The 23,844-nt window shown below is 40.1% G+C and overlaps 2 protein-coding genes across 3 annotated transcripts; both read right to left on the bottom strand.

The window, feature by feature from the left end:
* Positions 1-13: 13 nt before the first annotated feature.
* On the bottom strand, positions 14-18,537 carry mavs (mitochondrial antiviral signaling protein). Of its 2 annotated transcripts, XM_077197217.1 has the most exons (7): positions 18,461-18,537; positions 13,615-13,801; positions 4,307-4,368; positions 4,072-4,201; positions 3,774-3,954; positions 2,884-3,683; positions 14-2,256 (listed from the first exon to the last, which is right to left on the bottom strand). In XM_077197217.1, the coding sequence occupies exons 4-7, from the start codon at positions 4,192-4,194 to the stop codon at positions 1,480-1,482; spliced, it is 1,881 nt and encodes a 626-aa protein (XP_077053332.1). In that variant the 5' UTR covers positions 4,195-4,201; positions 4,307-4,368; positions 13,615-13,801; positions 18,461-18,537; the 3' UTR covers positions 14-1,479. The 2 variants fall into 2 exon arrangements, with proteins under 2 accessions (XP_077053332.1, XP_077053331.1); XM_077197216.1 differs by lacking the exon at positions 18,461-18,537 and having other exon boundaries at positions 13,018-13,633.
* LOC143702933 (G-protein coupled receptor 151 protein) lies at positions 15,846-17,012 on the bottom strand. The gene has a single exon (XM_077196861.1). The coding sequence runs from the start codon at positions 17,010-17,012 to the stop codon at positions 15,846-15,848; it is 1,167 nt and encodes a 388-aa protein (XP_077052976.1).
* Positions 18,538-23,844: the final 5,307 nt, after the last annotated feature.

A 23,844-nucleotide genomic window follows, 5' to 3' on the forward strand; every position in this document is an offset into this window, starting at 1 on the left:
TGACCAGAAAGACTCAAGGTAGGACATTTTATTTCAGAAGCATTCCTGGAAATCATTAAGACTGCGCATGATCAAGAATGACCAGTACACAAAAAACAAGACAGTTTAGCCTAACCATAAATATTCCCCTAAAATAAAGGCCCAGAGATAATACCGGTACTTAAAAAAATCAGTAGTAACAATTCCACATAGTGCATTTAAAATCATGTTCAATCATACATGTCTAAACTTCATATCAAAAAGTGTAGATGCAAGTGCAATTGCTGATTAAAATATTACATTTAGGCCTGGTTTCACAGAAAGGGCTTAGATTAAGCCAGGATTTAGTTAAATTAGAACATTTAAGTAGCTTTTATAAAGGTGCCTTATAAAAATATATTACTGGTGTGCATTTTGAGACAAAACAATGGCACTTATATATTTTAAGATATGTCAGTGCAAGTTGCTTTCAATGAAGATAGCTTGCATTTTAGTCTGGGACTAGGCTTAAGCCTTGTCTGTGAAACTGGGCATTGACAACGAGTTATTCACAATGTTTACTTAAAATGTAATTTAGTTTACTTTTACTCTATATTTTTGTCAATGGTGGAATACTTCCTGTGTGTATGGTTTGATGTTCCAGTAAAATAGAAAGTGTTTGTTAGACAGTCTCACAGAAGTCAAACTGCCTTAAAAATACAAGACAGTGATGAAATTGAGAGTTCTGTGAATGAGGATTCATGAGAAGAAAGATGACAAGAGATTTGTTTGAGAACAAACACTGCTGCAGAATCTTCTGTGAGGGGGCTAACGGAGAGGGTTGGAACAATTGTACAGTCTACTACATAAGGCTTAAGGAATTGCTCCAAATTAGCTTTCTATTAATGTCCAATAGGGGTTATGCAACAGCTCCTTATATTCTTGAAATGTTTTACAATGGACAATACAACCAATTGTTATACAATGTAATACCTGTCAAGCTAGTTTTTCCAAATTATTTAAAAGATACTCAATTTATTAACAGTGAATCTGAATTTACAGTTGCAACGGCAGTCAAATTCATTAACGGCCTTGGAATACAAGGCATGCATTAGGCACATGGCAGACAAGTATTATATATAGCCCCAAATATACACACATGAAAATAAATACACAAGGAAGAAACCACAAAAGAATTTGGTGACAGAAGTTATGTAGGATTGAAGGCAAGATTTTCAGCGAGTAACTAAAATTTCAGTCAGCTCCGGCTTTAAAATACTTGGTATATAGTGGTATGGTATATTTTTATGGTACGTTTTGTCCTTTTCTAAACTTGACAGCAGCAGTTACTATCCACTGTTGTTCATTGGAAAAGAGCAGCCTGGACATTCTTCTTCAGTCCTTTTTGTGTTTCATCAAAGAAAAAAAAAAGAATTATATGGGTTTCATGAAACATGTGGGTGAGTCTATAATGACAAAATTTTCATTTTGGGGTGAACTATCATTTTAAGACCTTTTCAGTTAATGCTTGAGCTTCCAGGCCAAGAAAACAGCAGATAGAGCAATCCCAACAGCAGCAGCAGCAGCAATGAGTTGGAAGTTGTTTATCCTGAATAACTCTGCATTACCCTCTTCTCTCAGCTCTGGCTGTAGAATAGTTGCTGGCCTAGCATTAGACTCTTGCTCTCGGTACTTGATGGTGGCTGACTTCTTGCGTTCTGATGCCTCTAAATCATGCCCAGATGGATCACTGAGAGGAACTACATTTTCTGTGCCACTACGGTTCAGGGTATGCTGGTCTCCGCTATGTTGCAGCATGCTTGGTGGCTGACCATTCAAATTTTCAGTAGGTGGCTCCTCAGAAAACCGGATTACATTGACCAATGTCTGACTCTCATACAAAGATTCGTAGTGGTCTTCCTCAGGCTGGTTAGGTGTCGAGGGAGCAGCTATGTCATTTAAGGACTGAGAAGCAGAATCAAGGGAAGCAATGGGAGTGGAGGTCTGCTCTGCAAGACTAGGAGAACGTCGAAGTTCTGTGGAACACTCTGTTGCTCTGCTGATCTCCAAATCACCTGAAACCACTGAGCAAGGCTGTTCTGGCAAAACAGGAAGAGTCTCTGCTCGGTTCTGCTGGGGTTCTAGATGCTGAAGGATGCCAGGTTTGCTGAAATATTCCTGGTCGATGGAAGAGGAAGGGTTCTCAGTAGGTGCAGATGATGTTGCCTGACCTGCTCTAGTCGAATTTGTTTGGCCATTAAAAACTGGTAATCCAGCAGTGTTGTTTCTCTGAACATGCTGCAGAGAAAACAGAAGAATAAGGCACAGAATACAACGGATTAGACATTGAAAAACTGAGAAAGGCCTACTGAGAAAGTTTTTTATATAATGTAATCATTGCGATCACAAATGTTTAATAATTGCTTTAATTAACTCATTGTTTCTGCCTAAATTAATACATGATGTTAGCTAACTACATGATTTGTTTCAACTTAGAACTGTACATTCTGACATATGGACATTACTTGGGCACACATTCACATCTAATAACAGATTACTATCAGGGGTGGGGAACGTTGGTCCAGGAGGGCCACTGTCCTGCAGTGCAGTGCAGTGGAGTTTAGCTCCAACCCTGAAAAAAAAAACTCACCTGATTGTAGCCTTAGTGATCCTGAAGACATGGATTAGCTTGTTCAGGTGTGTTTGATTAGGGTTGGAACTAAACTCTGCAGGACAATGGCCCTCCAAGACCAACATTCCCCACCCCTGCTCTAAATTGTAATGTAGATTTTTTTTTAGCTGCTTTGAAACAATATATATTGTGAAAAGTGCTATACAAATAATTGTGAATTGAATTGAAAACAGACTTGCTATATTATAGCTTTGGCTAAGAACAAAAGTGGAGTGCTTTGGTTTGAGCATTACCTCGTTTGCAGTTGGGTAAGAGATCTCTTCAGGCCCCTGAATTGTCCTTTCCACTCTCAATGGGGGATTAGTTTCTTGGACAGGGCCCTTCACAGAGGTGCTGGTGTCCTTGACTGTGACTGGCACCTGGATCTTCTCTGACATCTGAGAGCTCTGGGAGGTGGTGTAAGGCTGTGTAATTTGAATTTGAGAGGTGTTTGAGGAGGATGCTTGAGCACTTGAGGTGGAGAGAAGAGTTTCACCAGTTGATGAGGAGTGGGTTGTTTGTTCTGTTAAAGCCAAGCCATCTGGAGTATCTAAAACAGGCGTTTTGTTCTCAGCTGGCCCTGTGTGGGTTGGGAATTTGGAGACTGAGACTTCAGCGGGGGGAGTTGTTTGGCAAGGAGCAACAACCAGAGGTGCATTTTCAGCTTGGGATACTGGTTCAAGAGAAGGTGCTGGAACCAGAGTAGGAAGTTTTTGCACTTGCTGTGTCTCTGGAACTTCGAGAACAGGAGCAGGAGCATGAGCAGGAGCATGAGCCTGAGCATGAGCAGGAGCAGGAGCAGGAGCATGAGCATGAGCATGAGCAGGAGCAGGAGCAGGAGCAGGAGCAGGAGATGGTTCTGGTGCTGCCATGTTGGAAAGGGCAGCTGAATGTGCTGTGACGTCCCCTGCGGGTGGAATCAGCAAAGAAGAAGTGGTAGCTGGGACAGTATGAATTGTTGCTGTGATCACGGTTGCTGTGGCACCAGCTGGAGAATAAGAAGGAGCTGGAGTAGGTGCAGGTCTGGGCACAGGAGCAGCAGAAGCTGCATTATCTATAGACAAAACATAAACAAAAAAGGCATTCATAAATAATGTCCCTCCTTTTCAAAATTTGCTTTGAACACAAGCAAGATAGCTCTTACTTGTGATTCCTCTGATCCTGTCATAAGCAGTTCTCATCTCAGCGGCCAGTTCCCTATGTTCACACTTCTGCAGTGCAGTAATGAACTCATTAGGCCAGTTCTCTCGTCTGCGTAGATTGTCCAGAAGTGTCTGCATAGCAGTGAAGTTTCCAGAAGTTTCTCTCTTGGCTTCGATCTCTTCCTGCAAAATGTAAAATTCTAATTAGCAAACAAAAACTATTTAGCTAACTGAGCTTTTCACTCTTGCATATCTGGTTATAGTGGTGATGTTATTTATGGTTAATGTGATCTGGCTTACCCTATCAGTGAGTGTGAGACATGGCAGGTGAGCTAAGATATCTCTCACTTTGACCGTTGTTGAAAATCGAGCCAAATTTGGCCTGATTGCTTGGTTATAAAATTGTTCACGTGTCAATGACATTTTTGCTCTGCGAAAGAGAGAGTGATAGAAAAAGTTTTATTTAGTGATTTATTGTCATCAATTACACATACTTCAAAACATACTTCAAAAACACATACTTGAATATTAGTACCTGCTTTAAACAGCAAAATTCAACAGCCTCTTCTTTGTTTTCTTGAATCTGGACTCCAAGCCCTGGGAAAAGAATTAGATTTTTTTTTTATTCATTCAAATCTTTGTTGTGAAACCCTTAAAAGCTTAAAAAAAGTTTAATGTGAAGGTTAACTGTGAATTGGATTAAATTATCATCAGATAGGCAGAGTACAATCTACTGACAATGCTAGAAATATGATTGCATCATCTCATACTGCATCATCTATAGCACTTCAGGATGAGGGAAAGCTTTCAACTAAAAGTGAAAGTGAAACTGGTGTATATCAATCATTTTAGGGAAATCCTTAAGTTTCCATGTGGCCTTCATTAAAAAAAAAGTGTTTCGAACAGAACAGAAAAATGAAAATTAATTTGACATAACTCCAATCTTAAACCAGAAATAAATGTTAATGAAATGTATAGCGGATGTGATGAATCTAAAGCATGTTTTGCAACATTTACTCATCAGTACAGGGGATGTCCCTGAATGCCCCCAGACTGCTGTGACATATGGCTCTGCTGCTCAGCAGTTGGTTATTATTAAATGATTCTCCAGTACAACAGTGAGTAATGAAGAGAGACCTCAACCTTTTGTGTACCTCAAAATATTAACTACTGACAGTATATGAAGCCAAACATGTTAAGACACCACAAAGGCTACGTCCACACTGAGTCCAAAGATTCTTTTTGTGCGTATCCGATTGAAATCCAGCAAAATTAATGTTCAGCGCAATGGCTACACATATGGTCATGTGGTAAATCGACAACATCTGCTTTGCAAATCCCTCCATGTTGCAGTTGTTGTTTTTGGCGTATAATTACTAACGCAACGTTATTGCCATAGAAACCAATGCAGATATTTCAGAAAATGAAAGAAGCATGGGACACACAAATTGGATCTTAAAGGGCACCTATTATGCAAAATTCAATTTTCATGGTGTTTGAACATAAATATGTGTTGGCAGTATGTGAGCAAAACCACCCTAGAATGATAAAAATCCACACAGTGTTTTTTTTTTACAATCTCAATAAATCATAAGCACTGTCTCAGAACGAGCTGTTCTAAGATTCAGCCCAGTGTGACGTAGAATTGAGCAAGCCCCACCGACGTAGTTTGATTGACACTGTGGTTTTGGCATAGACCCCGCCCTCGGTGATCTGTTCACCATCCTCCATTGTTTCAATGACAGCCGGTGTTCTGACGATTTGTGCTGCCTTGTCGAAAATGTCTCCTAAGAAACATAGGATGTAATAATATTCATAGTAGTTTTCACTTACTTCCGTCATCAGAGCCACTGATGCCACTGAAACTCAGTGGATGGATTTTATTTAGGAAGGAAAGGCGCCACTTAAACTTCCAAAATACATTTATGTTTGCGCAAATCATTTTCTGACAGACTGTTTTGTGAACGAGGGTCAATTCAAAGCAGGTCTTGCTTCAAAGTTAATCCTCAAGTGTGGATCGTTGCCTACTGTTCGCGATCCAATGTCACCTCCAGTAGAAGTAAGTGTATTTTATGATTTTTAAGCAAATAGTCATTTCAGTCGATGTCAGCCAATTCAACAACAAATGCGTCTAAAGTTGTTGTCGTCGTCGTAGGATGTCTGTGTAATAATTTAAACCTTGTTTGTATAGTGTGTAACCACACGTTTATAAATATATTTTTTAAAGATATTGTATTAAAAACTGTGCATGTTTTCTGTAAAGACAAGACATCAAAATTGCTGTTTCATCCATCTTGTAACCTTCCATACAACAAATAGCATCAGACAGTTGTCACGTATTATTTTTTTGCAACAATTACAAATGTAAATTAAAGCTGCAAGCAGCATTTATCAGTGTTCAAGCAGTTAAGGCAGTTAAGCTCAAAAGCATCAAAAGACATTAAGTTTTATATAGCAAGCATTTAACCACTGACATTGGAATAGACCATGTTTTAGCATGATTTACCATGATATACCACATTTTAGTGTGATTTTTCATGATTTACCATCTTCTAGTATGATTTACCATGAATCTAGCATGATTTGCCATAGTTTACCATGATATACCAAGTTCTAGTATGATTCACCATGATTTACCCTGTTCTAGCAAGGTTAACCACAATTGAACACATTGATGTATGATTCAATATGATTCTAGCATGATTTACCATGTTAAAGGATGATTTACCATGATATGCCATATTCTATAATGATTTATGATGACTAGTTCGCAAAAGTAGGTTTTGGACAAAATCCGACATAGCTTTTTTTTTTTTTTTGCTTAAATCGAAATTAGGGATGTGAATTTCTGCCAAAAATTGCATTCGAAAATCGAGGAGCAAAAGTCGATTATCGTTCGAAAATCAAAAAAAAAAAAAAAAAAACCACACTCAATGACAGAAAGGGAGGCCAATTTCATCTTTAGCGATTTGTCATCAAACAAACTGTTTATTAATTGAACAAGTAACATGTTTTCGTCGTTTTTTTTAACATAGTTATTAACATAGAAGAAAAAAACAATAAGCACGACAGTCCGTTTTTGCATCGCCAAACCAGATGTTCGTTAGATAAAAAAAATAATGTCATCATGACATTATGATTCCCTATCAAGGCTACGGAACTTCGACATTACGGAGTTCGTATATGGGAACTCCTCTCATCCTTCACTTCTGCTGAAATCTTATAGGCTAACGCCAGCAGAGCTGGCCAATTGACGCAAAATATGCAAATACTGACACCTCGTAGCAGTAATAAGCAAGTGCAGCGTCAATTCCTCTTCAGAATCTCTCTCTTCACGCTCAAATCGTGTGCTAGAAAGCTGATACTCCACTAACAACTTATTATTCGCCGTCGTTGAAGTTGCGCCGAGATACTTGCACTGTCTCCTGCATCCGATGGCAACTATCTGCAACCTGTGTTCGGGCCCCATCGTGCCCCCCGACACGCACCTGTTCTGCATCGCGTGTATGGGGCTGGCCCATGCTGAGTCAGCCCTCAGGGACGAAGGGTCCTGCGACCTCTGCGCAGACATGCCTCTTCGAACTCTCAAAGCCAGGAGGGAAGAGGGAAGAGGCTGCGTAGCAGCAGGGATCGGGTCCACCGCCGCCATTGAGCCGCTGGTAGCCCCCCCCCCAACCGCGGAGTCGAGGTTCGTCCCCCGGTGAGCGTTCGGCCACGGACCTCGCACTCCTGGCCACGAAGCGTTCGGCCCAGGCGACTGGACGTTCGATGGGGTTCCTGGTGGTCCTCCACAAACATCTGTGGCTCACCCTGTCGGACGTCCAGGAGGCCGATAGGAAGACGCTGCTGAACGCACCGATCTCCCCTGCAGGCCTGTTCGGAGACGCCGTGGAGAAAGTCACCGAGCGTTACTCCAAGACGCAGAAGAAGGCGAAGGCTATGAGCCACGTGATTCCTCGGAGGGCGCCGCAGCCGCAGCCTCGCTCCCGCTCGTCTTCCGCCTCGGGCCGCCAACCTCAGGCCCCGGCTAGAAGAAAGACAGCGCCCCGCCCGGGACCGGATGTTCGTAGAGGCCGTAGCGGCCAGAGGCAGGGAGCGGGTAGCAAGAGGACGCAGAGGAGCCCGCGCAGAAAGCCCACCGCGTCCCCTGCGAGGCCCAAGCAGTCGTCCTGACCGCTCGGGCAAGAGGAGAAGAGAGCGCCAGGTCGGCCCCGCGTCCAAGCGGTGCGCTCTAATGCACTTGGTCCCTCAGCGTTCCGCGAGCGACGCGTGCAGTTGTTTTGTGAATGTTGTCAATGTTGTTTCTTGTTTAAAAATAAAGCAGATCACTACTTCACAAACAGAGCTTTTTTCTCCTCTTGCACCACACACTGTGTTACCCGCCCTGCCTTCGAGAAGCGCAGAGTCACGGTCAATAAATATTCCCAGCCCTCGCATAGCGGCGATGACCGCAGGTTTAGATCAGCCCACGCTCAGTCGCTTTCAGGCAGCGTGGGAAGCTATTCCGGGCATTTTGCCGTGGGTGTTGAATATAATTCGGCACGGGTACACACTTCAGTTCAAACGCAGACCACCCCGCTTCCGCGGCGTAATTCAGTCATTAACTTTGCCCCAAAACGCTCATGTGCTGAGGCAAGAATTTGCTCGAAAAGAAGGCTATAGAACCGGTTCCCCCGAGTGAGCGGGAGAGCGGATTCTACAGCCGCTAATTCGTTGTGCCGAAGAAGGGAGGGGGTCTCCGCCCCATTCTGGATCTGAGACCCGCCAACAGAACGCTTCACAAGCGCGCTTTCAGGATGACTACTCTGAAGCAAATCCTGGCGCAAATTCGCCCCGGGGATTGGTTTGCTTCAGTGTATTTAAAGGACGCTTACTTTCATATCCAGATAGTAAAACGTCACAGGCGATTCCTGAGGTTTGCGTTCGAGAATTCGGTGTACCAATATACGGTGCTCTTGTTTGGACTAGCCCTAGCTCCCCGAACATTTTCGAAATGCGTGGACACGGCACTTTCACCCCTCAGATCGAGCGGGATGCGCGTCTTGAACTATCTGGACGACTGGTTGGTTCTCGCGCAGTCGAGAGAAATGCTGGTCAGCCATGTGGAAGCCCTCCTTCGACACTTGGGGATGCTCGGTTTGAGGGTGAACGTCCAGAAAAGTGTCCTCACACCGAGCCAGACTACAACATTCCTGGGAGTGTGCTAGGATTCGTTGAGAATGAGCGCGCCTCTCCCCCGAGCGAGCGGAGGCTCTGAGTTCTTCTCTCGGTCTCTTCAGACATGGCAGGCTTGTCCCACTGCTTGTCCCACTTGTCGTTCCTTGCCTTTCAGGGAACCGAGGTTACGAAAGTAACCGGAGACATTTTATGCGAACCTGCCTTGTTACTGCAACAGCCTACTTTTTAAACAAATTAGTTTCAATCAAAACTATTCGTGTGATGCCACTGCGCAATACACACACATTACCGCGGGATGGCGGGTGTTCATTTCATAAACTGTGGACAATGGTAGCTTATTTAATGTAGCCTATAAATGAACATGTCCAAAAAACGGATAATGTCATCATACTTGCAGTAGTGCTATCGTCGCGTAATAATCTGTTTGGTTGTAAAATGTATTACCTGAATGAAATTAACTCGAATGTATCGTACTGTGGAATCATTCATTCACAGACATCATACGAAGGAAGATGTTCAACTAGATCTTCATCGCTGGCAAAAATATGATGCATTTGCAGATTTGCTTTCACTAGACTGTAGGCCCACGGCCACTTCATCCAACGCTCTTGATGTTCTTAAATCTTCCTGTTACGACTACGTGTGTGAATTGAAAGCGCTTCAGACGATTCAGTGCGTGCAGGAAACTGAACAGATCATTCAAACTGATTCGCGAACCGATTTAGACAGATCTGCCAACTTGTTTGATGAAGTCTTTGAACAGAATCGACTCAAAAGAGTGATTCATTTGTGAATTGAGCATCGCTCATTCCCATCAAAAAGATGCAGCGCGCTTGGAATAAACTACGCATTTAACAGCATTTATTGCATTAAAATAAAGTAACGAGAGGAACGTCACCCCAACGTAAGGAAGTAAATGTAGCCTACTTTGTTACTACCATAGACGGTTACATAGAGAGTAAAGGTTACTACCTACCTCTGTTGGGCGCAGAGTTAACGGTCACGGTGCTCTTCTTCTGTTGTTTGTTTACACTCTGTATAAAACACTGGTATCCTAGATCGCGCAGTAGGGGGTTTCATTCATGTTAGTGACACCTTGTGTCCCCGACAGGAAAATACACTGCTGCGCGATCTATGAGAGTTGGCGGGCCGTCAATTATGACACATTGGAATTGCGCGAAAATATAACAATATTCGAAAAAGCAATTTTATGATCGAATTTCGAACGCAGTTCGACTATTCGAAGATCGCGACTCATCCCTAATCGAAATCGGAGATATACATCTTGAGCCAAGGATCACAGTGGTGTAAACAGCTTGAGGCTAGGACCAATAGGACCTCACCGGTCTATGAGTTCTGAGCAATTTAGTACTTCTGGTTGCTGTAGCGCCACCTATGGGCCAATCGGGGTCATACTCTGATAGGTTCTCCCCAAAAGTGTGGCCTACCATCTGGCCGAGTTTCAAGTCTCTAGGCCTTACGGTTTGAGCTGCACGATGCGTTTTAGGGGATTTTTTTTTTCCAAATAGCAATTACAATAGGTTTTCAGCACTTCGTGCTTGAACACCTAATAAATTAATACCTGTTCTATCTCCCTGCAGCATATATTTTCTTGTTCTGTAGCCATCTTCTCACATTTGCCACATAAGCACCTGTACGACGAGTAATGTAAACATGACGCAACATGTCCCTCAGCATTTTGTGCTGAAACTTCACAAATACATTCTGGGGAGACCAGAGACCAATATTACATCTTGTAAAAAGGGGCATAATAACCTTTAACAGTTGTGACACAATGTAGACAGTCTATAATTTTAGATCAAATTCCAATCGGATACACAAATAATTGGATTTGTACTGACAGTGTGAACACAGACCTAGAGACTTCCCATCACACAAAGAGAACCCCATTGAAGGTGAGAAGTTGTAGTACTGTATAAATTACAATGTTTGAAATAAATCCTATAGAATTTTACAAGTACGGTCAAGTCTGAGAGCGTAAAAATATTTTTCTCTACTGCAGTGGTTTCCTTTGTAATGTAATGTGGCTAATATAAAGTATTTGATGTTCTTGATGTGGATGTCTTTAGTATTTCTAAATTGTGCCATCATGTAAAGAGGACATATATTTTATGTTATTTTGGGACAGACAGATCAGATCTCTACTTTATATAATATGCCAGTTAATCAATATGTGTGCTAAACTTCTGAGCACATGTACAGTATATCTATAAATAATTTTGTGTTAAATTTGTGTTAAACATTTTACCATTTAAACATTTAAATAATTTGCACTTAAAATGGTCATTAGTAGGCATATTATCTAGAACTACACAGCAAAGTGACCTTGAAATGGATGAATAATTTAGTATTTCTGTTTGGTAGAGCAAAAAACTGATGTGGACATTACCCAGCTAGTGGAAAAATTAATGATCTCCAAACATCAAAGCAACTACAGCTGTTCTGCAACCATTGCTCCTCTTTCCCTCAAAATGTCGAGTTACACATATATATGCTGCTCCCAGAAGGAAGGAAATCATGTAAAAAAAAACTGGCATGCCAAAAGCCAATGGAGTAAAGTGACATCTCGAAGCCCTGCTCTTCGAAAGATACATATACCATTTGACCTGTTCAGTCTGCCCATTTACTCACAATAAATAAAAAATGTTCCCATTCAATACACTCCATATAACATTTTATAAACTACCAGGACACACCTACTGTACTCATTCATTATCAGTACTATTTTCCACATGTTAGATTATTAGTATAAAAGTAGTATATCAATAGAATAATAGAAAAAAATATACAGTATAATAGTCCTGCATAATGTATAATACTAATTTCTAACAGTATACAATATAAAAAGTATAACAGAATAAAAGTCAACAACTGAAAACAGAGATGGTATGTGAATACTTTTCAAAAAAGTAGTCAGTCATATATAACCAAACTTTTGACATTCATACCCCAGAAGCCAGTCCAACCAAACAAGCCCACAAATACAGTCCTACCTTACACAAGATTGCCAAAGCAGACAAAGTCACACAAACATCACCTGCATCTGTGAAACATTGGCAATATGCAGTGCGATTTGTTTTACGCATCTAGTTTTCAATTCTACTTATAGCCAAAAGGAGGATTCAAGCAGAAGTCAGGTTCAGTCGACAGAATAACGTTGAAGTGGGAACAGGTCATCAGAGACTTTGGTCTGTTTGCACTTAAACAGCTCAGCAATTATAATCTGTTGTCAGATTCAATGACAGTGCTGCTCTTCTAAACTAAGGCACTGGCAGGTTAATCCACAGTTCATGTCCCTCAAAGGTCAAACATGAAATAGTTTATCTGGAACAGAGCCATGTGCATTATCTGTCATATTGTATGATAACTGGCACATGAGGGTCCATTCACTCTTCTAATAAAGACACACTAAACTAGACAAGTATTCAGGTGCTGTCCTTCCTCTGAGCTAATGTGCAGCCAGCCAGATTCAAGACTATTCACAGTTTTTAATAAATTATTGTAGGGTTTAAAGCACGAGGTTGAGGTCACAATGACAGACTGCTTAATTGGCTTCTGTTCAAGGAAACTGGCAATCCTACTCTCATGTGGAATGTCCTCTAAACGACCGTACCTTCCCTGTAAAATCTTGAAGAAACCTTGTCAAGTACTTTGAGGTGACCAGGAAGCACCTACTTGTCTTGATATACAGTATACCACACTTTAAAGTAGCTTGTGGTTGACTTAGAACAACAAAGAACAAACCTTTGAATCCCATGCAACCGTGATTACGAGGGGTTCGCAGAAATATTCTAACTAATTCGAGAACATGCTTTGTAAGTCGATTTTACGAGGAAAAAGTAATCGCGGGATACAGAAACATACCAAACACGCAAAAAATCATAACATTTTGAGTTCATGCGATGGGTATTACAATCCGGCTGTTTGTAACGCTTAGCATAACTGGTGCGCTAGCTTTATTTACACATGAAACACAAGTAGGCCTACAGTATAATTAACGCACATAAAAACTAACATTCCTGAAATTTAAAGTGTATTTGAACTTACCCAGTTACCCTTTAGACGAAGGTCAGTCTATCAATCAATTCTTTCGCAGACTGAGTCACTTTCGATATACACGTCTTCCTTTCAGCATTTAAGGCACAACCCTCCTCTCTGTCATCACACACTGTTTGTCTTTTTCATTGGATCTCCGAACTGTGTTTCAACTTGTTACAGTACGCCACTAAATTCTTGTGGGACGACTTTTAAAACCTTAATATTATTATTTGTGGACTAACTTATGGTGGCAGGTGTAAGTTAGGCGGGCTAGTGATCGAAGGGGACACACAGTGAGGTCGAAACTCGAAAGTAAACTAAAATTATGCCTGGTCAGATAGACTTTGAAATACATGATTACATATTTTAATAATTATACAGCTCTTAAAGGTATGGTAGCTGTAAAAGCTGATAAAGACGCCACTGAAAAACTGATAAACTCTCCGAGGGAACAACAGTTATGCTGAACGTGCCATACTTCCATGGGTCTAAGTCCCTCAAGCCGAAGTTTATGTGGCCCGGGTGATATTGTCGCCATCAAAAATATATATTCAATTTCTAAATATGAATAGAATGCGTGCGGGTTAACAGTGTGTGTGCACTCACTGCGCAGACGCGCGTTTTCAGACATGCGCGTTTATGCTTGCACAGTTGACAGAAAAAGTAAAGTGGTACTCACTGCAGAGTCAAATGACGACCAGCTCCTCCTCTCTGGAGCTCCAATGGGGCGGGATTAGTCCAGCTCCTCCTCTCTGGAGCTCCAATGGGGCGGGATTAGTCCAGCTCCTGCTCTCTGGAGGGGATAGAGTTGTGGGTAGGGTTAGGGTGTGGTATGATATTCTAGTTCCACCCATTAGACCCAAATTACATTCACTCCTCCTCGCTGGAGCTCTAGGAGGAGGAGCTGTATACATGTAAGTGTAAGTGCCACAAGTCATTAAATTTAATACCATTCCAAAGAAGTTACAATTTTTAAAGAAACAAAACTTTTTTTGTTCAAAAATGCCCGAAGAACACCATAGGGTTAACACAAGATTGGGCATGGACAAATACTGTTGGCATGAATATACGTATTAAGATTTTCAAAAGTAGTGGCATGTTTTCAAGAAATATATGTAGCCTATAGACCTTATGCGCCAGAGAAACAAGGGCGCCGCCAGCTTTGGAATATTGTCTTTGAACTTCCGTTTTTGCGGTCGCTCTGTATATCTCTGTGGGATTGCTGTCCAGGAGTAATTAGCTTTTGAAGTGGATTTACTTGATGTAAAGTTCACAAAAGTTATCATGAGGATTGTAATGTTTAAAGCAGATGTCTTAACAAATGTCAGTATACTGGGAAGATTTTAAAATGAGCCGTTCAATTAGGCAAGGCCATTAGGCAAGATCGCTGTGAAAATACAGACCGGAAGACAAAAGACAATGAGCGCAGTGCTGAAAAGGGGCGGGGCTACATAAGGTCTATTTAATACACATTAGAGGCTTGGCATAGACCAACAAAAAAAAAATCTGCCAAGCTGCTATAGGTTATAGATTAGCTGTACAAAATAAGTTCAGCTTGGTTAAGGTCACTAACACATTTGTGGTGAGCAGTATGTCACAACATGTTAATCCCTGGAGGAGTAAATGTCAGAGTGTATTTTGTAGTAACCAAGAAGGCTTTTAGCTGAAAGAACCGTAAACTTTTAAAAGCACATCTTGCAAAAATCACCTAAAGGTAATCATCCATTCGGCACTAATAGAGCCTACACTACAACAGCATCCACTGTGAGCTCTTGACTGATAACACAGCATGCTCACATGGTGTTTGTGGGCCACAGTCTTTCCTTTCATCTTTTTTCATCACATCTTTTGAAACCACAAATAAAGACACACAGGCCATACAGTATTACACCCACACACACACACACACACACACACACACACACACACACACACACACACACACACACACACACACACACACATATATATATATATATATATATATATATATATACATATATATATATACCTGTATAATCTCTGCTGAAAAGTCCAGCATTGCGGGTCACCAGCATAAGGTATGTTTTGCATGCTGGGACCAGGTACTGGAGTTCTGGTGGTCCAGGTACACCTATCTCAGTGTTTGCTTGAGAACAGCTTGACTATGCTAGTCCACCAGTTAGACCAGCACTATACCAGCTCTAACCAGCCTGGACATGGAATTAATGCTGGTTTATGCTGGATTTTTTTAGCATGGGTAAAAAGAGTGCAATGCATGGAAATATGTAATATTTCAATGAAACATTTTTCAACAAATCATCTTGAACGTTCTGTAATGTTAGCTAACATTCTAAGTTGGATTTGAAATTAACCAACAACGGGAATAAACAATACACATTATCGTAATTTAAGGATTTTTTTATTGTTTACATACTTAGAACATTTCGGAGTCAGAACATATGATATATTAATTAAACATATAACAGAAAAAACAGAAGCTGACTAATGACAATAAGATTCATTTTTTCATAAAAATAAAACTTTTGGGCCTTGTGTAACTATCCAGGGCAAGCAGAAAAGGTTTCCAAAGTCAATACATGCATTAGTCAATACATGACTGCACAGGTCATTTTCCAAGGTGTCATATGTACAAAATATTACTAGACATCTGTCATCACTTTTAATAAAGAATTATATTATTCATGTTACAAAGACCAACATAATATGGTATGACCATTTGGCAGCTGGTTTGTTGATGGTTTACCAGTTTGGACCAGCTAATGCCTATAGACAAGCTAGATTCAGCAATCATTTTAAACTGGAATTTCGAACAGGGGAACGAAAGAGGTCAAGGGTTAGAGTTCAATATTACTTTGATTCAGTCGTTCCCATGGTAACGGGTCACTTTCCTCCATTACTGTGGTGTTTCGCCTTCCGCTCCAAAAATGCTCGAGATCTGGGAGAGTTTGACAGGATGCATCCAAGTGCCTTTCTGTTATGGTCACACATCCCCGCTCATCTAACACCTTCATAACCATTGTGCGCATCTCATTTCCGTTGCCCTCAATTTTCAGCCTGTGTTTAGCACCTCGACAAGCCAACAGCGAACACAGATTGCTAAGACTTTCTCTGAGCGGCACATGCATGGTGAGAAGGATGGCGGGAAAGAACATGCTGCTCAAGTAAATGCACACCTGGGCGAAAATCAGCAAACCGGCTGAAGGTTTGCAGCTTTCGCCAGAACTATGACGCATCCACACCCAAGAGGCCCATTCAGGAAGCATCATGAGCGCGTTCACGGCGATGACACTTAAATACATCAAGGAATTCTCATATTGGCGTGAAAGAAAAACCTCCTCGTTGGTACTCGGTTTGATGAGGAAGATGGTCCTGATGTGGGACACAGCAGAGAGGATGATGGGAAGAACATAGATTCCCAATGGTAGCATCTTACTGAACATCCGCATAGCATCTTGGGAGTGAAAGGTTAACTCAGAGACACACAGACTGATATTTCCCTCTTCCTTTAACCTGGAAAAAACAATATCAGGAGCTGGAAAGACGAGTGCAACCGTCCATATGAGCACTAAGGTGATCACAACGTTCTTTTGACGGAAATTCGACTGGTCCTCGGGATGGGTGGAAAAGTCATGGCGTGCTTGACTCGTCGCAAACAGTGTGAAAGCTTTGACCGCCAGACAACTATGCTGGATCCACTCAGTAGTTCTGCAAGCCAGTGGTCCGAGTGTCCAAGAGCGGTTGTAGTATGTGAGAGCGCGCGCGGGAGCGCACAGAGAGAGTATCAATAAGTCAGTCGCGCTCAAGTTGGCGAGCATGATATATGCCTCGGATGCACTCTGGCTGGCAAAAACGTACATTAGTATCACAAGCACCAAAAAATTCCCGCCGATCCCAAGCCCACTGATTGTGCTGAGAATAGCCGGTACGATTACTTTAGTATCTTCACCTTCTAACTGCTGAATGCCACCGTTGAAGCTCACAAATGTGCAATTTGCTGCCATGTCTAATGCCAGACGTAATCCAGTGGGAACTACTCTGCTGTGGATGCACCTTTCTGTGCGCGCGCTTGGCTGCACAAACGATATTTTAAAAGATGCCATTCACTGTCGTCCAGCATCAACGTCATCGTAGCTGTAGGGAAACACAAACCCAGATTTGTCTATGTTTGAAACATACTAATGGCGTTCCCCTTTTCTCACCAGTGCAGCTTGAGTGAAGTAAACAATCTCAAAAAATCTTAGGCTATACTTTTTGTGGATTTTGTTTTTACTGTGCAAATGGGGACTGAAGTTACTGATCATAAATACAAAATATTTGAGAAGACAACCGTTCAGATAATTATCAAACCATTGACTACATAGCCTAACTCTCATTGTGATCTTTGCCACTTCAAGAATTATGAAAAATTGTTTTTTCTGTAAAAATCTATTTTAAGTAAAATAAAATCATATATATGTCCTATTTCATCTTCTGTGTGACTTACCTATGAAAAAAAGTGTTTTGCTTTGTCATATATTTTCTTAGTACATACATTCTTATGTTTATTCTGGCTGTATTCAGGCATCTTGTGGCCCTGCAGTCACTCTTTCAGACCTGCTTTTACAATTCAGGGCCAGTGTATATGTACTTTCTTCTTGACAATGCCCTTGGCTTTTCTTTTGCAATTTCTAACAACAAAGAAAGAGCAAAAAATGTTTGCTTAATGTGCACAAAGACAGCCGGGGAGGTTATTTTTATCCCTCTTATTTCTCTGACGGTCAAAGTAATGTTTTTACTTGAGGGACCAGCTTTTATAAGATTCTACAAACACACACAATCTTGCCTTTTCTCTTCGGTGTCAGTCAGTGCTTTTAGATGTTTGTATGCAATTCCCCTAGGGCATTACAAATCTCTTAATAACACTGACATAAACAATGTGAAAAATCAGGGCAGCATATTCAATTGAATGAATTTCAGCAGGGGATCAGGGAGAGTTTTCTTATGTATTTGGAAAACAGCAAAATATGATCTCTGGTTGAGACAAACAGATAAATCAAACTTCTCATTCATCTATCCATTCTTCAAAATGCTGGTCCTATATACACAGTATAGGGTTGTGTGGATGCTGGAGCGTATTCTAGAGTATTGGTCTATAGGCAGGAAAAAACCCAGGCTTAAACTCTCCTTTTTCAATATAAAATATATTTATTAGTGTAAACAAAAAAAAAAAAAAAAAAACACCCACTGGTAGGGCTACGTTTTTTTGGCTTCTTGATTCCAAAAACTGTTTAAAACATCATGGAGGCTCTTGGCTAAATGTCATGACCTCTATTGCCATTTTTCATTAAAAACACATGCTAGTACATAACTGAGCAACGCTGAAGTGCTATAAATTAATTAATCATTCAAGATATTGAGCATTCTCATATTAACCTTAGTTTCTCCAAAGCACTTTTCTAACTTGTCTTACCTTAACAGGTGATCTCGATAAGGGATTGAACCTCCATTTTGCGAATTTGCTTATGATTATAGAATGCTTCCATCCCAAACTTGAATCTGTAATGATGTTTACAATAACGAAAATAGTTACTTCATTCAGGGTTTGGATCAAATAAATCTGGAGTGCGGACAGTATAGTTAGTATTACTTTTTCTTTTTTTATTGTCAATTAGAATCAGGAAGTTAAACAATAATTTAAACAATTAAGTGTATTATTATTATTTGTAATTATTACATTTATTAGATTTGATATTTCATAATGTTCTGTCTAAATAATGAAAAATTAAATACAGATATAATTAATTAAATTGACTTTAAATTATTATTTTTAAATATCACATGAATCCACAACTTATCCAACTTATTTTTGATGGCCTAATACTGATAATTTTGCAACAACTATCAAGTTACACCAAATGATAATCAATAAATTAAGTTAAATAACACAAACGCATTCAATAATTTGCAAATGTTAAAAATCTAGACAGTTTTCAATATTTTGAATGAAAAAAGAGAGAGATTTGTAATACATATAGTTATCCTGAAGAGGGAGGCAGAGTCCATAAAGCCAAATATCATAGCGGTATAAGAGGCTAATATAATGACGTAATTAGAATTACATTAGAGGCTCTATAAACCTTAATATTTAATATTGTATATGAAATGATTTTGAACAGCTAAATGGAGGGGTGATCGTTTTCTGATTCGGATTTATTTTAGTGTTAATATGATGGCTCTGAGTCAAATTATTTAACATGCACGGTTTTTTTTCTTTTCTTGGAACAAATATTCAGTGGAGCCAGTTTCATAAACATAGCCATGTTAAAACTGTGTCTTGAGTACTAGTATGACATACTTCTTAAGTAAGTCATACTTCTTAAGTGTTATTTTTTGGTATAAAATTAGACCAATACGTTTTTATGTAACGGACTTAAAGCAGTTTAAACTGTGATGACTAAGACTATTAGTGGTGTAGCCTATGCAACCGGCCCAATCAGTAGGGCAAGAGAACAAGTTCCACTTTAAAAAGGGTGTCAAACCCGCTCGGAGGGCCAGCCCACAGTCTTGTTCCAAACCTGCTCCAATCCACTTGCCATTGTTTTCAAGTAATTCTGAGTGGGTTAAAGCTACACTAAAAATAAAGGTTATTTACTGGCAGTAATGTTTCATGAAGAACCTTTAACATCCATGGAACCTTTGCACAAAAGTTTCTTTATAGTGGTTTTACTAATCTAAAGAACCCTAAACAGTTTCTTTAGACTAATTAAATGTTCTTCGCACTAAGAAAAAAAGGTTCTTTTAAAAGCTGTTCACTGAAAGGTTCTTCTAAATGGCATAATTTTAAAAGCCCCGTTTGGAACCTTGATTTCAAAGAGTATTCTGCAGGACTTTGACAGGAACTGAGTTTGACACTGCTTTAAAAACTTTCCTCACACAAATCACAATTGCAGAGTAACTGTGACACATAGTGGTACGCCATACGCGCGGAAATGGCACAATTTTTTATCTTGATCCACACGCATATACTTTTATGCACAGCAGTATTCGCGCGCTAATCTCCACGGTTATCTGTGGTGGTGTATAATAAAAAGCGCTTATCCCGCGCGCTGGCCGCAGGCCGGGATTTCTCCCACAAATAAGCTACTCAGCACATAACCCGGACGTTAGGTAGACTAAAAAAAAACACAGAAAAAAAACAGAAATCGACTGAAATTAAAAAAGGGAGAAAAGTTAAATGAAATGAAGAGTTCAATTGGGAAGAGATGAAGAATAAATAGAAGTCATTGTAGATAACGCATACACTATTTGCTCATCTATTTAACATTCATTGAATTGAATAATCCGACCTTATTATCGTAAATAGCCTTCATATTTACTATGAATATGCTAATGCGTGTTTGCTGGAAGCAGTCTGTGGCGTAATAATTTTTTCATCAATATAGGACTATGCATATCTCCTCTATAGATTCCCAACATCGGCTGGCTGCAGCTCTATAGGCCTACGGAGAAACTGATTGGTAAGGAGGGGAGTAGGCTATCCTTTGTCTTCAACCATCTTCTGATTGCCTCTGTTCTAGCTATTTCTAGCTGCTCGCCCGAGGCCAGGCAAGTTACATTTCAATCAGTAGATTCATTGGAAAGTCATTACCCGAAACTAGAAGCTGAAAGGCATGACGTCATTAGCCGAACTCAGCGCTCATTAATTGGCTGTCACTTTGCATACGAACAGCGCTCGGGCCCACGGCCAAACACCAGTTTTATCTTTTTCTTTTACGGAAAAATAATAGACAATTTATCATTAATCTAAAGCTAGAAATATTAACAAGTTAAATGTCATTTCCTACGCTCAGTTGTGGTAATCCTCTCCTTTGCTTTCTGCCCCAAGCGCTCTGCATGCGTTTCCTGAAACTGTTTGAATATTCTCTGATTGTTGCTTTACACGTGCCCTATATAAAAATTGAGGCCCTTCTGTGAACCATTGGCACTGTATGTGGTAACTAAGCTTAAGGATTTGAGTTACTATTTTATTTTTCCTCCCATATTAAGGCCTACTGTAAAATACACTCAACTTTTAGAAATATGCTCTAGTCAAGCTCAAGCCCTTAAACTTTATTAATTATAGCTTGTTATTTACACAATGCAAGAAAATGAGCAGGATACCAACAGCTGCCTAAAATGATAGAAGAATTCAGGTTGATTGGGACACTTTTTCCCAGTCATATCAATGGTAAAAAGCGCCATTCAATCAACCAATTAACCTGAAATGAAAGTTTTCCATGCAAAGTGAGTTGACATGTTTACAGGTTGTCAATTCTATGTAAATATCTTTTGAAATTCTGATGTAAAGGAGTGGAATGTTTTAGAATGAGGCAAAACTTTAAGCACAAAACATCATATTGCTAATTGGTTTTCCTAACAAAAAATATCACTTCCTGGAGGATAATGTCACATTAAGGCCTGGATGTCACACGAAAGGTCATTCCATATAAAGAGAAAATGTGGATGTTTTTCCATTTCCATTTCCATGTGTTCCAAACAGCTATATCGTTCGACACAATTGCCCGGCTCTCTTCAGACTTCACATTTCAAGGGCTCTGGCCTTCAGACTGAGTAGGGATGTTCACTTCCGTATCGAATTTGCTTAGTAATTAGCTTTTGTTTATTAAAATGATTTTACAAAACACTTAGATAGAAAGGTTAAAAAAAGAACACCGTAAAGACAAACAAAATACCAAAGAAAAAGGTTTCATTTCAAACGTTTTGATTAGAAAAATGGAAAAACACATTTCTTAATAAATTGTCAGATTTTTGTGGCTTTTTTTCCTTCAAGTTACATAACACCCAATGACACGTCAAAATCCATACAAAACAAAGTAGTGAAACAACACTTTACTACTTTGGTCACTTAATTGTGAGATATTTTATCATATATTGTCCACTATGGAATTTATGGACAACATGCTACATAGCTGCCTATTTTTGTTTAAAGGTACACTATGTAGCTTTTGGCCCTCTAGCAGTTAAAAATAAAACTGCATGCATTTTGCGGAAGAACATTGTTTTGGTTGTGCTTCGGCTCTGCATGACTATGCGGATGAATATGGTTCTTTCTCATAACTAAAAAAAGAGAGAGAGATTATCATAAAACATTTTAAATTTAAGAGATTTAACCAGTTTAGGAGATTTTCTCAAGCTGACTAGCTGAAGACGTTACTGAGCTTTACCCATTATGGTACTTCCTTGAAAATAAATTCCAGCACAGCGCTACAACAACCATAATGAAATGACCCTTCACAATAGATAATGCTTTACAATAAACTCTTATAGAGAGCTATACATGGCAATGTATATGTTCTATAAAATACCTTACTCACCAGTTGAGTAACAAAAATGGCATCTCGTCACTTTTACAACATTTCAAATCCCTTAGTTCTCGCCATCTCTAAAAAGCCAAGCCAAGCCAATGTTGATTCCCGTTTTATTTCAAGCCCTGTCGCCCTCTCTTTTTACCAGCAGACTCTCCTCTGTTCTGCGTTTTTTAAAAGGGTGATTCTCCGGAAGTTCGAGATTTAGCTCCTCCATGTTAACCTTTTTCGCTCGCCATCCCGTCAGTTCTAAAATATAAACACTTATAATATGCTTACTAGTGCTGTAGCGGCGCGTCGATGACGTCGACGCTTCGACATCCAAATTTCGTCGATGCCATATTTTTGTGTCGACACTTCTTTATTTATTAATTTTTTGCACAGTTTCTGGCGGTACAGCTTGCAGCCACACGTGACGTGGGAGACCGAAACATTGCAGAATGGAGGACGAACACAACTAGAAGTGAATGTGCTTTCCATTAAATGAATCACACACAGTAAACAAACCCTTAACAAAAAAAAAAACGTTGCAATTTAGACGCGCAAACTGGGTGCTGGTGCGGTGAGACGTACATGCTCGGGCAGATTCGGCTTGAAGTCGTTCATCCTCGGTTGCGGCGCCGCGCGCGCTGTTACAAAAGAAGCCGTGCACACAAAGCGAAATGAGGTCTTGCCGGTCTTGCGCACTTAACGCGTCATTTTTGCCGCGCGCGCTCGTGCGGACGCATCGAGTTTAAACAAGGCTTTACTCCGTGTCAGCCCGCGCCCTGATCGGTAAAGGGGCACAGACCTCTCCCGAATCCCTTCCAGCAGTAGCAGCCTCCGAAGCACAACTAACTCCGCCTACGTTTCCCTCGTAAGCTGATATTAGTATTTAAACATTCTCTATGATAAAAAATGTTTGTAAAAAATATTTTAACAACACGTTTTTGGCGGTTATTGAGTTCTAATGACGGTGTTCAAATACATAACATTAGATTAACGTTAGCCAGCTTATAGTATCATGATTCAGTACACTAGTAAGTATTTATTTGAGATACATTGTTTTTTTTATTCATCGAGCAGCAGAAATATTAGTCGTTAGATTAGTCGACTAATTGATAAAATAATCGCCCAACTAATGGTTTGGTTAATAATCGTTTACCCCAGCCCTAATGCTTAATATAGCGAATAAGTTACAAAAAAAGTTACATAGTGTACCTTTAAAGAGCATTCATTTTAGATAATCACAAAAAGACTGTCTTAATAACAGTAACATTTTCTCTGTGGTCATCAGATTATGCTCAGTTAAAAATCAAAGGCCATGCTTAGAAAGGTTAATGACGTTTGGCTTTCAAACTGCTAGCAGATGCATCACTACCGAGCTGTTTGAGCACAAATCAATCAGCGGTCAAGGGCAAAGACCAAAACAACGGCAGACGCACAGTGGTGCCGTGCGAGCATGTTCATAAATGAACTAAAATCCTTTTGATTAATGCACAGAGATATT

This window comes from Siphateles boraxobius, unplaced genomic scaffold (assembly GCF_051911475.1).
Source record: "Siphateles boraxobius isolate OS27281-9 unplaced genomic scaffold, OSU_SipBor_1 37, whole genome shotgun sequence".
Taxonomy (NCBI): Eukaryota; Metazoa; Chordata; class Actinopteri; order Cypriniformes; family Leuciscidae; genus Siphateles; species Siphateles boraxobius.